This window comes from Amaranthus tricolor, chromosome 4 (assembly GCF_026212465.1).
Source record: "Amaranthus tricolor cultivar Red isolate AtriRed21 chromosome 4, ASM2621246v1, whole genome shotgun sequence".
In the NCBI taxonomy this organism is placed as follows: domain Eukaryota; kingdom Viridiplantae; phylum Streptophyta; class Magnoliopsida; order Caryophyllales; family Amaranthaceae; genus Amaranthus; species Amaranthus tricolor.
In genome coordinates, this window is record NC_080050.1 from 2,850,403 (window position 1) to 2,865,059 (window position 14,657).

A 14,657-nucleotide genomic window follows, 5' to 3' on the forward strand; every position below is an offset into this window, starting at 1 on the left:
ACTCACCAGTCTATGCAGGACTGTTGTTTCATGCTCCACTTAGTTTTTGCTGCTCAGCAAATCTGAATAGAATATGTTGTGTTTTTCTGCTCCTGGCTGATTTGGTAGTTAAATATTTTGCTTTGTTTGCTTAAGTCAGTTAGTGTGGGTGCCTGTGTACACGCTTTTTGTGTTGTTTAAAATGTCCGACATGATCATGATTATTAGTAAATTAAAATTCAACGTTTATACAATACTAATATTAGCCTGCAATCCTCATATGTTATTACGTACTTGTGGCTCTTTATATAATTTCCAATAATACCAAAAACTTTCTAATATATACTTTTCCCTGAATAGCATTCTCTTTGTAACAACCCAAGCTGCTAGTGATTATCCATAAAGGCTATAGACTGACTCCACAGACTAAGACAAGTCCTTTCAACATACTTTGGCCTCACTCGTGCACACCTGAGATAACTTCCTAAGAGGTCACAACATTCTAAAATTGTCCCCACCAAACACTTAATTGTGGAAATCTTAGCAAATAAACTCCCTTTAAAAAAAATTCACTTGTATACCATTCATACTTCCTCAGCCTCTTGATGTTTACAACATACAAGGATGGGCTTTATAACAAAATGGACTTTCGTTCTTATAAAGAAAACAACCTTGAACCAATGATATCTTGGTGCTTCTCTCGATCTAATTTGTTCTTATTAGATAATTAAAATGAGTAAATGTTCGTTTAGTTTTGTTTTCTTTGTAAATCAATTCGAATATTAAACTAACGTGTTTGCTTTATTTTTAAGGTTGGAAAACCAACTTTAATTTAATTTGTGAAATCCTTTAAATAGAAGTCCTAAGTAATTGAATAACGGATAAGGGATTATAAAGCAGAGAAGCGTAAGCAGAAACAGAAAAAGGGAGGAACCCAATAATATACATTTTCCAAAAATTAAACGCCAGAAATGAACAAGAGAAGCCCATTTGAATAGTTGTACATTTTTTGCCTCAATTTTCACAGCTGAGTTAAGACTTAAAAACTAATGTCATTCTTTTATACACATCCTTCCTATGCATTCCCGAAAATCGGGAAAAATGAACAAAGAAAAAAGGGGAGAAGAAAACTTTCCTGAACAACCTGTTAATTAGGCATGAATCTAATTCAATCATTTTCCTTTTTTATAAACCTTGTTTTAGAATAATTATACCTATTGATGATGTCTTGTATTTGAGCTTCGAATCGTCACCCCATGCAAAAATTTTGTATAGCCAAGAAAACTCAATTTCCCATCAGAGCTTCTAATCCAATCCTTTAATATTGAATAAGCAGTAGACCCAAGATTCAATTCCTGCAGTTAATAAGAGGAGATTTAACCAACAAAACTCGATTTACTTTTAAAACTGATCTAAAACAAAAAGCGAGTGATTTTTCGAAAAGTTAAACGTACTCTGGCAAGTTCCTCAACGGTAATAATTCTGTTTCCTTCTTGTTCAAAATGTTCGAAAGCAATAGAAGCAATCTGTTCCCAACCTTCCCGAGCCTCTAGTTGGTGTGTGCTGATTGCAGCTGCACAAAACTCATCAAAATCCATTTTTCTGTAAGAAAGGGTAGTCATCTGCACCAGAAGCAGCACATGAGGTTAGGACTTTTGAGCAATCTTCAATTTTTAGATATCAATTAGGGCGGATGCATTACCGAATTCAAGATATCGGGAACTCTAGATTCCTTCATTGCATCAGTAGCATTACTCACAAGAGCCTGGGAAGAAAACAATATACTCATTTGTTGATCGATGATACACTGGAAACAGGAAGCTTGTACGATAAATAACCAACTGGAAGATAAAAAGAAAAGACGGAAAAGAGCAGAAAATAACCATTCGGAAGTTCTCAAAGGAGACACGGCCATCTTTGTTTGGTTCCAGAAGTGCAAACTGAGCTCTCAGGTAGAACAACTCATCCTCTGTAAGAGCTTTTGAGACGGACTGTAGATCACAAAAGGGAAAAAAAGAAAAAACCAGATATTCAGTCAAAGAAAGCAGCAAAAAAAATTAGTCAAATTGGAAGATGTTCAAAATTTTATAGAGTACAGAATATTAATCAGGTCTAAATAAACCTATGATGTTCACTGGTATTGTTTGTCTGTCACAACTCTCTTCTAGAGTGTCATAACAAGCAAACAAATGTGCCGTGACACTGAGAAGAGTTGCATTGAAACATAACCAATCAAGATATAAAAGCATCATCTAGTTCAAGCCCCTGGCCTCTTCTATAAACGCAACTAAACTGAGAATGGGCCACCTAATTTCCAGGAGTTGGACCAACCCACAGCAAAACACAACTTGTGGATCAAGTGTGTGGGACAACACCTTAAGCAACTTCCAATTAATATATTGTTATAAAATAAACAGCACACCAGGGGGAGTTTAAACTAGAGCAACTCAGAACATCCACATATTTATGCATGAAATGACAACAAGATTCCCATGTTCTGATGAGATGATGCAGTCCTGAAGTACAGAAAGAAGATACCTGGTTGGGGATAATGATTTAATAATTGATTAACATGTTTTTCTAATCAGATTAAGCTACATTAGCTGGAGGAGAATCAAATAGATAAAAATTTTGCACTAAAGAAATAGATCCCTAAAACAATGTCACGCACTGACGAGTAGGTTCGATTTAAAGATTAATCTACATAGTCATCATTAACCAACTAGTCTGTCAGAATGCGCACTCACATAATCGGTTGACAATAAAGCCTTTACATTTGAGAAATGAGAATACTTAACTCCTCCCTTTCACTTACAAATTTACAAGAAAAAAAGTTTTCTAGGATTAATGGATAAAATAAAATAAATTCATATGAACAACCACATTGTATGCAAAAAAAAAAAAACCAAGAACGTTGCCAACTTGGCCAGCAGACTTCCGCCCATGTTAAATTTGGCAAGATATTAAGTCTAAACAATTTACAATTTGTTGCTGCAATTGAATCATTAATAGATACTTCAAAAAATCATGAAACAAATCAAGCAGGAAAAAAGGAAATATGATCTGGAGACACTTAAAACATTTGTAAATTATACAGTATTTGAGCACAGATCAGGAAAATAAATGTTAAGGTGTAAACATATCTATGAGCAAAACTCAAACTAAGCAATCAAATTCATTCAGCAAGAATACACAATTTTGAGAAAGACCAGGATGCGATATAAAACATTGAAAATAAAAATAAGGACAGTAACCCATTTCACGTAACATAAAATTTTACCTTCAGCGCGGCCCGTTTGAGAGGAGTTGCATGGAGATATGACTTTACCAATTTGTATATCAGTATATCTAGAGGAATAGGAATATTTTCATCCCGCAACCAAGGATGGGCTGTAAAAAAAACAATCTCTTCACATCACAAGAATGCAAAATCAACTCCTTATTGGATACTTAATCAAAAATAAGATTGACACTTGACCAGAAACTATGACATCCAATATTCCCGCTCAGAAAACAAGAGCGGGTATCTTTCTTAAACTTCAAACCAACAGTTGATTGAAATTAATCAAAGAGCATAAACGGCATAGAAGACTAGAAAGTTAGAAATGGCTTACTCAAAGCTTGGACAGCAGTCATCCTCTTCCTGTAGTCCTTGTTAAGCAATCTTTTTACAAAATCCTTGGCTTCTGGAGACACAGAAGGCCAAGGCACATCATCAAAATTGGGATCTGCTCTCAGCACTGCACGAAAAATTCCTGATTCAGTGCGGGCCCAGAAAGGCCTGCTCCCACACAACAATATATATGTGATGACGCCAATGCTCCATATATCTCCTTCTAGACTATAAGATCTATGAAGAACTTCTGGTGCGACATAGTAAGCACTTCCCACAATATCATTTAGCCTTTCATCTGCATCAAGAAAAAAGATAATTTCACAAATGAGGAGAAAAAGAGGAAGGCTCAGAATTCTAATACAAAATAACATCTTTTATCAAGTAATCTACCGAGCTCAATCTATGTTATCAACCCTAAATTAGGCAAGGCAGTATAATCTGATTGTTTTCAGTCCTGGATTACCTTGAGTATCTACCTCTCCGAGAAGTTCTTAGTAAATAACGGTTATTTATAAGGTTAATAAATCACCTTTATGTGGTAGGGTGTGATAGGGTGAGAGTTTTGTTATTTTAATTATCTTTTTTGTTGTTTATTTTAATTATCTTTTTTGTTGTTTATTTTAATATTATTCTTTGTCTTTTTGTAGTGATTTACAAATCACAATTATTGATTAGGAATTTTTGCTCCCTCTCCTAACCTTAATTGCTACAGTTTGCCTTGCACTGAATTCAAATGCGCAAGGAACATGCCTCTTACTGAGCGACAAAATTGGAGATAGAAAGAAGAGAAACCATACAAATAATCAAAAAAGAAAAAGGAAAGGAAAACTAAAAAAAAGGAAGTGTAACCCTAAGCTGCACAAAGCTGAAGCAGCCGTAAAAGTAAAATTCCCTCTTATAGTGCTCCATCTAAAAAACCTACAGAGATAAGGATTTGCTGGGTCACTCAATTTCCCCCTCCAAACACCCCCAACACACTCACAAACATGCACAGAGATGTTGGAGCCCAACAGGTTTAAAATACAACATGTAAGGCCTACAAAAATTTGTTTCCCTATAAACAGTATCAATCATTCTGAAAAAGTACTTCAATATTCAATGCAAATTTTCCAGTTTTACCATTCTTTTTTCTCCTCGACACAATTGGATATAACAGAAACAAGTGAATTTTAATTAATCAATGTTATCTTTCTAGATTAATAGTCTCTTTAATATGAGCACACAAAAAGGCCCATATTTTATCAGATATCAATGTGTCTACGATTCTTATTTAATATGCCACAATACATAAACATAGAAATGAAATTAAGCATTTTAAGTATATAAATATACAAAGCTTACAAAAACCCAAAAGTATTTACTTCATAAAGACGTTGCATTTTTTAACAGGAAACTATTCATACTGACTAAGGAATTCAGAAAACCTTAGTAAGTAATAACGCAAGTCGAAAAATACCTTTAATGGTAAGCCATAAGTCTTAACTGAACATGTCAGTCCTCACAAAAGTACATCGTCATTAGCGGTAAACTAACACCAGTATCTGTATCAACTAACAATAATGGGATATACTTTTGACTAGTACCTAGAGGAATTTATAAGGAAAACTTGGCAAGTCAATATCGCACAAGCATCAAAGTGATTAGCTGTTAGCTATTAAGACATAATTGTAAATAGAATACACAAAATACATAGTCCTTCCACCCTAATGAGAGTTCTTAGTATTACCTGGCTTAATAAAGTCAGAGAGACCAAAATCAATTAGTTTCATATCAGCATCATCACTTCTGGAGGTAAAAAGAAAATTCTGCGCCGAAAAAATGAGTTTTTAGGGGAAAAAAGTGATGTAAAATCATGTAAAAAGTAGAAGTATCAAAACAGACAGGTTTCAAAGTAGTAACCTCAGGCTTCAGGTCACGGTGCACAACACCCTGGAGATGACAGAAAGATACAACATTCAAAATTTGTCTGAGTATGGCCTTCGCGTCTTCTTCAGGATACCTTCCGCCTCTGAAAAAAATTTGATTCCTCAACTCCCAAGCAATCTTAGAATCCCCTTGATGAAGAATAAAAAGTGATGAGAAAAATTTACCTTGACAATATACGATCAAGTAATTCACCGCCTTCACATAATCTGACATAGCAAAGCAAAATCGAACACATCAATCCCACAATAAAAACATCACTTTGCAAATTTGATATAGCTATTTCGAGAATATTGAATTCACAACAACCCGACCCCAATAATAGAATGACCTTGATTATAAATTGTGATGGTAAAAAACGGAATGAATGGAGAAGAACAGTCCATATAAACGACCAATAGGACTGATATATGGGTTTATGTAGCCGACCCCAAATTTTGGGATTAAGGCTCTGACATTGATGTTGAATAACCCGACACCATACAGACATAAGATTAAGGCTCTGGCATTGATGTTGAATAACCCGACACCATACAAACATAAGATTAAGGGATACATGCAGAACTTTACATAACCATCAAAACACATGAGCAATTTATCAGTTATTAAGTCCCAAATATATCATTTTCAACTTCCAATAATATTAGTTTTTATCATTTTTTCCCAACAGAAACAATCAGTAATTGCATAAAAGAAAAACATTCAAAATTTAATTTAAAAAACAGAATCAGAAAAAAAAATGTTTTATTAATAATAATAATTTCAGTTCTTTTTATATCAGATAAAGACAACAAGACCTAATTTCAATTAACTAAAAGGCAGAAAAACACTTTAAATAAAACTAATAGTGACAGAAACTGCACCAAAAAAGTGCATCTCATTGAGTACCATTCATCTAATATCCTATGATATTCGAACAAAAGCCAGCAGTATAAGAGAAAAATAGATAGTTCAGAAAATGGTGTGGATAATGCATCAATAGACTACAAAGAGAAGTTTCTATCTGGATAAGAGAAAAGACATACTCCATTACAATGTACACATTGTTCGAGTCCTCGCATGCATCATAAAATTTGACCAGATGTTTATGCCCTGAAAGGCCTCTAAGAATTTTTACTTCCCGGCGGACATCTTCAATTGATATTGCTGTCGTCATCTGCTCAAGAAAAAACAAGTCATGAGAACAAACAATAAATGAGTAACCTTAGATAGTATCACAAATTTACTATAAAAGATACGTAACGCCAGAAGTAATGGAAACAAACAGCTTAGTTCCACAATTAGTAAATTTGCAACTTGTAATGACAGTGCTGATCATGTCAGAAGTAGTCGGAAAAACAAGAAGCAATATAGGAAAGAATATGGACGAAGAATATGCATCTCACTAGACAGGAAGAAAAAAGAATTTTTAACTGGCAGGACAACATTATGCATGAAAAGCCACCATAAAATGCTAAGAGTGCAACTATCAACATAGCAGTAGTCACGAAAAATTTTAACTTTCATGCTACTCATCAAACAAGCCAAACTTTAAAGTCTAGACTAAAGCTATATCGTAACAAATTGAAAGTCGACATTATATTCATTTGCAAAACTACTTAAACCAAGTAGAAGATAACCAAAAAGTTGATAAAGCCCAAAATCATATATGCAGAGCAAAAGGTATTATTTGAAGCCCTTCATAAAACAGATTACTATTTCCAGAAACTCTGGTATTCTCAAACCTGTGAGCAACCCAATAAATGTTCCACATTTTGTTATGAGCAACCCAAAAACTGTACTATTTTTGTTTAAGTGACTAGACTGATACTAAAATCCAAACCACCAACTTAAAGTATTCATTTTCCGTTATAATTATAAAACAAACTGTCCACTTACGCTTCTCCAACTTCATCTAAATAGAAAGAGTTGGTTATTAATCATGGATCACATAATACTAAGTTGCTCTTACATTTGTTTCGAAAATTAAAGCTTGTTATATGGTTATTAATCGTGGATCACATAATGCTTTTTGTATAACAATGAACGTTCATGCATTCAATGCCTGGATCAAATGTAAAATTTTACAAGATCAACATATCAATATAATGACAGATTTTTTTAAGATGGTAAATTGGTAATGAGCAGGAGCAAATTGCAATGGTCTTCAAGAATATAAATAGTTACCAAACAAAACCTAACTAGAACTAAGATTATACCAAGTTACCAACTTAAATGTTGAAAGTTCTGACATCTTAACTAGGGTATTTTGACTGATCTATCTAAATGTGTAGCAAAAAAAACGAAAGAATAAAAGCTCTGAATGTAATTACTTCACAATGTCCCACGAGGGAAATGCCAATGCCAAGTACTTACAATCACACATCTTGTTTATGTGCAAGAGAAAATTTCCCTTATTGTTTAATGTTGCCCCATTAATAGTGTCCTACATCACTCATTCTCAAAAAAGATGATAAAGATTCTAGAAAATCCTTTTCTTTAGGTATAATTTTCCACCGCTACTTCTATATCCAAATGGATTTTTCTTCTTCATTCATTCTAATTTTTTACCATGTCAGTTTTGTGAGTCTGATTAATTTATGTCATTTTTCTCTCATGTCCTCCAAGTCAACTTCGGTTTTCCTCGTTCTCTTAAGTCTCTCGAGCTCCAACTTTATACTTTATCAGTTCGTTGATACTTGTCTTTGCACATACTTAACTATCTTAAACAATTATCTTTCATTAAGTAAATAAATTAACAAAGTTCATCCAAAGTTCTAATTTCTAAGCATCCCCAAATAAATTGCAAAATCAATATAAACGCGTACTTAACAAACAAATCAAAATTAATTAGTTGCTACTTGCTAGTCCATTGTATCCCCGTATGGTCAAAGTTCTAGATAAGCAAAACCTTGTAATAAAAAAAATCTTGTTTATTATTAATCCTTAATTTGTAATCTGAAACCAAACTACAAATATGTGGATCCATCAAGAATGGACATAAAACAAATGAATGCGGTATTTTCGACAATTGCAAGTGAGCTTTTGTTATTGCTTGCAAGGGGAAGCCCAAATCCATTTAGTAATTAGGACATCGAATAGTTTACAATATGGATCAGAATGTTGTGCTTTTAGAAAAGGGTTATAGTCGAAAGATAGTAGTAGCGAAAATGTGAATGTTTTGATAGATGAGTGGGCATACATTGAGGGATAAAATTCGAAACGAAGATATAAGAAAGGGATTAGGAGTTGCAAATATTGAGGGAAAGATGAAAGCAAATTATTTAAGATGGTTTAGACTGCAAAAACGGGGTATTAGCGAATCGGTAAGGAAGATAGAAGCTCAAGTTCGGAAGATTCGAAACAAGGTAAGGAAGACTGAAGATGGCCTGGAGGACATCAGTGGAAAATGATATGAATGACCTAGACTTACAAATTAAGATGGTATAAAATTGAAAAGAATGGAGAAAAAATTTCATGAGGACCATTGAAACTTATATATTGGTTCATGTGGCAAATCACAATCTTTTGGGATTAAAGTTCTGGTATTATTGTTGTAATATCAAAATCCATTAAGATTTTCGAAATGACCAAAGGGAATAAAAAACACATAACAAAAGAATCTAGGTAGTCTCTACTAAAGGAAGTAAGCACCCCTTATGATTGGAATAGTTCCAACCCTAGATAAAGTTTTGCCCAATAGAGAGGTAGTATCAATAATAAAAGAAAATGCAACCTAGGTGATATCATGTTCAAGATATGTTAATTCAAAAAAGAGGACCCTAGCAATAGGCAGTCATAGAAATTCCAATAATCGAGTATATTAGATTTGGTTATAGCGGTATAGCATCTTTCACCTCAACCTAGAAAACTTTATTTCCATAACCATCAAACAAAAAAGGTGGTCGGAGCAACAAATTAACAAGTTATCAAATTTCTTGGGCAGATATAATGGCATTGCTTGACTGTGAATTACATAATTTAACATGATGTGTAAAGAGGCATAAACTAACACACAAACAAAGCCAGCTCCTTTTTTATCATGTGGTGCTAGAATCAGATTTCCATTTAGCTGAGTTGCAGCCCATTGTCACATGATTCCTTGATCTCCTCACGAATTGTGAATCGCAAAAAGCATATTATAGTCGGTTTTAGGGGTATTTTTGGGTTTACTTTGAATGAATTGTGAATTCAAAAGATTCTAGGAGCTTTGTAGACATTAAATCGTTTTGATAATCTAAGAAGGAAAAAAGCAGGTCCTTGGAGCAAACAATATTCAAATTTCAAAACAATTCAAAGGCTGAGATATGTGACCAAGTTTCCTGAATATCTAAAAGCGGAAGCACGCCAACTGGTAACCTAAAACAAGCATTCCTCAGCCTGACAAAAGAAGAAATATTAACCCCACTGAAATTGAGAAGGAAACACCTTTACCAATGGCTATCATTAACTACTTCAGGGATAGGAATACCACATTTCACGAAACACACTGATAAATCGAATATTAGAAAAATTCTAGGATGTTCATCAGCTTGATGCTTACACATGCCTTAATAAGAATGCCATCACTCTAGTAAGGTACAAAAGTATAAATAAAATCAATCTGCTAATGCATTTTCTTGGCACTTTTTTAAATATTATAATAATAATAATAATAATAATATTACAACGATTAGTTCGTTCCACTGTAAAAGCTTAAATTGGAATTTCATAAGCTGCACTTGAAACCATCTTTGACCAACATAAACTTCCAGAATCAATGCCAATAACAACCAAATAAAACGTGTCCTCCTTTCATTCCAAAACAAATCACAATTGACTATTTGACTACGTCTCAAACTCTGTCAGCTTCAGCCATCAGCCCATCACTCTCCATCAATACACCATCATAGTAAAAACAAAAACAAGTAATGTAATAGAAGTAAAAGTATAATTTTGACATAAAATTAAAAGTCAAAATGAATCCATCAAAGTCAAACGTGACCAATGTCATTAGAATCCAAAGTAACAACAAATGAAGAAGTAACAAGATGATCACTTCATGAAATCCAGTAAAGTCTCTACAGAGATTCCAATCAATTCCGGCAACATCACCATCATAAACACCACATTTGAATAAAAATAATAAATAAAATTGTACTTCTACAAAAGAAAACAAAAATTCACAAAAACCCAAATCGCCATTTACTAGTATCAACCCAAAATCAACAGATTAATGCTTCTTCCAAATTTCTACTAATTCACAAACACTACCACTATTATTACCGACTTCTGGTTACCCGCCTAAGCAAGAGCCATTTGAGCGCCAAGGAGACAATGTAATATTTTTCTTGTTTTTGTGGTATGATCATCAATAAATAACAAACAAATTTTCCAATCCAAAACAAAAAGTACAAGAAACCAAATATTTTAACTCAACAAAATTAAAAATATTAATTATAATAATAATCACCTTCGCCTTGGAGATGATTTTAACAGCAACAACTTGATCCTTAAGCTCGCCTTTCTTACCCTTAGCACAACAAGTATGACCAAAATGACCTCTTCCAACTTCTTTGCCTAACTCATACTTTGCTCCAAAATTCTTTCCATAACCAAAAGTCTTATCCAACATTTGTCCACCACCTTCATTTCCGCTGTCCTCTGGTATCGTTCCTTCCTTCGGCTTCCCTTGTCCGAGTCGTTTTGCAAGCGACGCTTTAATATGTTTAGCCGGAGATGGAGGTGGAAACGGTCTTCGAAAAAACCTCCTTGGCGTTGATCTTGCCGGCGACGGCGCAACTCCAGCGGGATAAGGACTCGGCCATGGCGAACCTCTTGTCGGAGTATTCCTTACCGAAGGATTATTCGAAACTTCCGACACCGGTAACGGCGATTGCGGATGAACTTCTTCAGGTGCTACAATTGTTGTTGCAACGTCTCCATTTTCACCTACGGCAGCTTTACCACAGCACTGCCCCATCAAAAGTAGAGGATTCTATAAATTAACTTCCTTTACTATCTATCTCCTAATCTTCACCGTCTGATTAAACGATTAAATCAAACAAAAACCAGTCAAATTGAAGTAAACATCAAACTGTTAGTAAAGTAGGGTTTCTGTACACCAAATTTGACACAGATCTCGAAAATTCTCACCGGAGAAAGAGATCTACAACCGGTGAAAATAATCGAGTACGAGGATGAATCAAAGATCGCTGAATTAAGCAAAAAACAAAGAGTAAGCAAAAAAAGATCTAATTCTTGAACTACTCCATGATTATGATGATTATCATTGAGAAGGAAGGAGTTTTTGCAGAATTTGGATTTTCTCTCACTAGAAATGAAGAAGGTTGATGGAGAAGCTGGTTGAAGAGTAGTTTCAGTAGTTTGTTGATGGTCGAGTCACTGGGGATTTGGGGGTTTCTCTCTGTAAAACAAAAGAAGGTTTGGGGATTTGTCTTTTTCTACTTTTATTTAAATTGTTAAACGCCAACGAGGAAGTAAAGGAAAAAACAAAACGGAAAAGAAAAGGAGGGTGAATTAGGGAAGAGGTGTGTTTTTAATCGGGTGTAGTTGGGTGTAGGAGAATGATATTGAGATGATGGTTGATATCATTTGATCCTTCAAAATTTCCAAGATTTCTTTACAAAAGTGTTTTATTTAATTTGATGAAATATATATCACTTCTTTTTAAACAAGATATTTGGTATGATTATCATTATTCGTCAATTTTGAATCTTTTTTTTTTCGTTATTTTATTATGTATTTGTTTTATTCTTTTTCATTTGGAATATTACATTTTAAGGAGAAAGAAATTTGATTAATAATATTTTTGAGACATATTTATAAGATAAAATATATATATATATATATATATATATATATATATATATATATATATATATATATATATATATATATATGTGAGATCTTGTTAGATTTATCTTAATATATACTATTTGTCGTATATTTTTTATAATTTTATATTATGTGTATTTAAAGATATTAAGGTTTAAAATTTGTTTTAAAAATTGTGCAAAAAGTAAAAATAAAGAGAAAAAAATGAAAAAAGAATGGATTACGAATGTAAATTCTACTTGTAAAAAGTTATCTTGTTTGATTTTTACGACTTATCCATTCATCTTAATTTTTGATGTAAAACATATATCATATAAGTAATATATTTTTTGAAGAAAATTTATTAGTTTTAATTCATTAATTAATTTGTTTCGTCTCAATATAAATTTTATTAATATTAACTTTTATAATTTGTAATGCAATCATGCATAATTAAGGTGAATCAAAAATTAAATTAATACATTGGGCAATATACATTATGCTTAATGCATATTAACTTTAATGAATTGGACCTGAAAGACGATCTCTCGACAGAACTTCTAAATATAAATTACACTTTCTTATGATATTGCTTTTCCATCTAAAGTACTAAGATACTCGATTGTAAAAAATCAAATCACATAGAAGTACAAATACCAAATTAACTCACTTGGATTCAGATTCAGTATTGACGAAGCCACATAAATTTTGACTCCACTTAAATTTTTTAAATAAATATTTTTGCTATTACATTTGAAAAAAATGTCAATTTGACTAATAAAATCCAAATAACCTTTGGGCATTATTATTATCTAACAATTTTAATTCAACCAGTCTTTTAAGATATTTCAAGCCCTAATTTATTAAAGTTTAATGTATATTCTTATTCTATATTTTTGTTATTAAATTATAGATAATTTCTCAAAGAAACCGTTTCTCACAAGAATTTATGTTACATTTGTGATACATGAGATGTTTTGAATCTTTTTGTGTTGGGTAATGGGTAATTTTAATGGAATTAAAGTTTATAAAATGAAAAAATCAATCTACCCTAATCTTAATTTTAATGTATGATTTAATATTAAATTTTATAATCAATTTTGATTTCCTCCAATTGAAAAACAATAAAGCGATGTTGGTGGTGATAGGATTTCGACACGTGTTCTTAGGGAAAGTGAGGATGCAGGGGATACAATGGGAAGGAGGCGCATGGGATGAGACAGGTCAGAGATGACGCGAATTAGCGCATGCGTCGAAGGTTCGAAAATGAGGTGTCAGAGTAGAGCCGGTGGTCAGTTAGTTGTCTGAAACATGGATATTCAATACGCTAGTCAAACCGGCCAATTTAGAAAGTGCGTTATTAAGCTTCGCTACCTTTTTTATTTTATCGTCACTCTTATTTTAATGAAATGACGAAAATGCTTCTGAACTTAAAATTTGTTTAACACACTTTAATCTCACTCAATAACACTTTTATCACTCTAAAAGCACTAAATCAAAACGTAAAATTTCTGAAGCTAAAACGTAGGAAAAGAAATATTGAACACTTTTATCGCCACCCTACATGTATTGAATTTTCAATATCGCCCCTGCGTAATATACGAACTCAAACACAGTGACATCTCTCTAAAATCTACTAAAAACACTCTCTGAGTTAAAACAAGCTAAAAGTTGGAATCGATTTACAATGGCTAACCAAAACGACTATGAATCTGATTCAGTACGTAGTTTAATCGATTCGAATGGTTTTTTTTAACAAAAAAAATAAATAAATAAAAATTGATTTATATTATTTTTTTAACACTCTCTGCGTAATACACGTTTTGTGCGACTCAACCACGACCCAATCGCACGTTTTATGCAACTGCAATTTTTTTTCCCTTTTATTTATTTAAATTAATTTATATTTTATATTTTGTATATGTTGTAGTATATTATTTTTTTAGTAATTTATATTATTGTTAATTGTACTATTTAAATTATTTTTAATTTTTTATTTAAATTATTGTAGTAATTTACAATTTATGTTGTAGTAATTTATTTTATTTATAATTTATGTTCTAGTAATTTATTTTAATTATTTTATATTTTAGTATTATTTAAATTATTTTATTTTATATGTATTTTATTTACCTAATTGTTTACCTAAATATTTATTTTTTAATTTAAATACTATTTATTATTGATTGTAAATCTATGTTACATTTGCAGGACTATAAAAATTTAGGGGACAATGTAGATTACTCTGGTAAATTTATTACGGATAGGGAATTTGATTCTATAAATGAATTACATGCTTGGGCCGATTAGATTGCAATAGGAATTGGCTTTAAATTTACACGTG

General features: G+C 32.4%; 1 protein-coding gene across 1 annotated transcript; it reads right to left on the minus strand.

Moving 5' to 3' along the window:
• Positions 1-886: 886 nt before the first annotated feature.
• On the minus strand, positions 887-12,118 carry LOC130810203 (CDPK-related kinase 3-like). The gene is made up of 11 exons (XM_057676179.1): positions 10,950-12,118; positions 6,544-6,674; positions 5,686-5,727; positions 5,495-5,603; positions 5,322-5,400; positions 3,594-3,890; positions 3,260-3,369; positions 1,863-1,970; positions 1,682-1,744; positions 1,434-1,601; positions 887-1,334 (listed from the first exon to the last, which is right to left on the minus strand). Exons 1-11 carry the CDS (start codon positions 11,457-11,459, stop codon positions 1,194-1,196), a joined length of 1,758 nt encoding a protein of 585 aa, XP_057532162.1. The 5' UTR covers positions 11,460-12,118; the 3' UTR covers positions 887-1,193.
• Between the last annotated feature and the right edge of the window lie 2,539 nt (positions 12,119-14,657).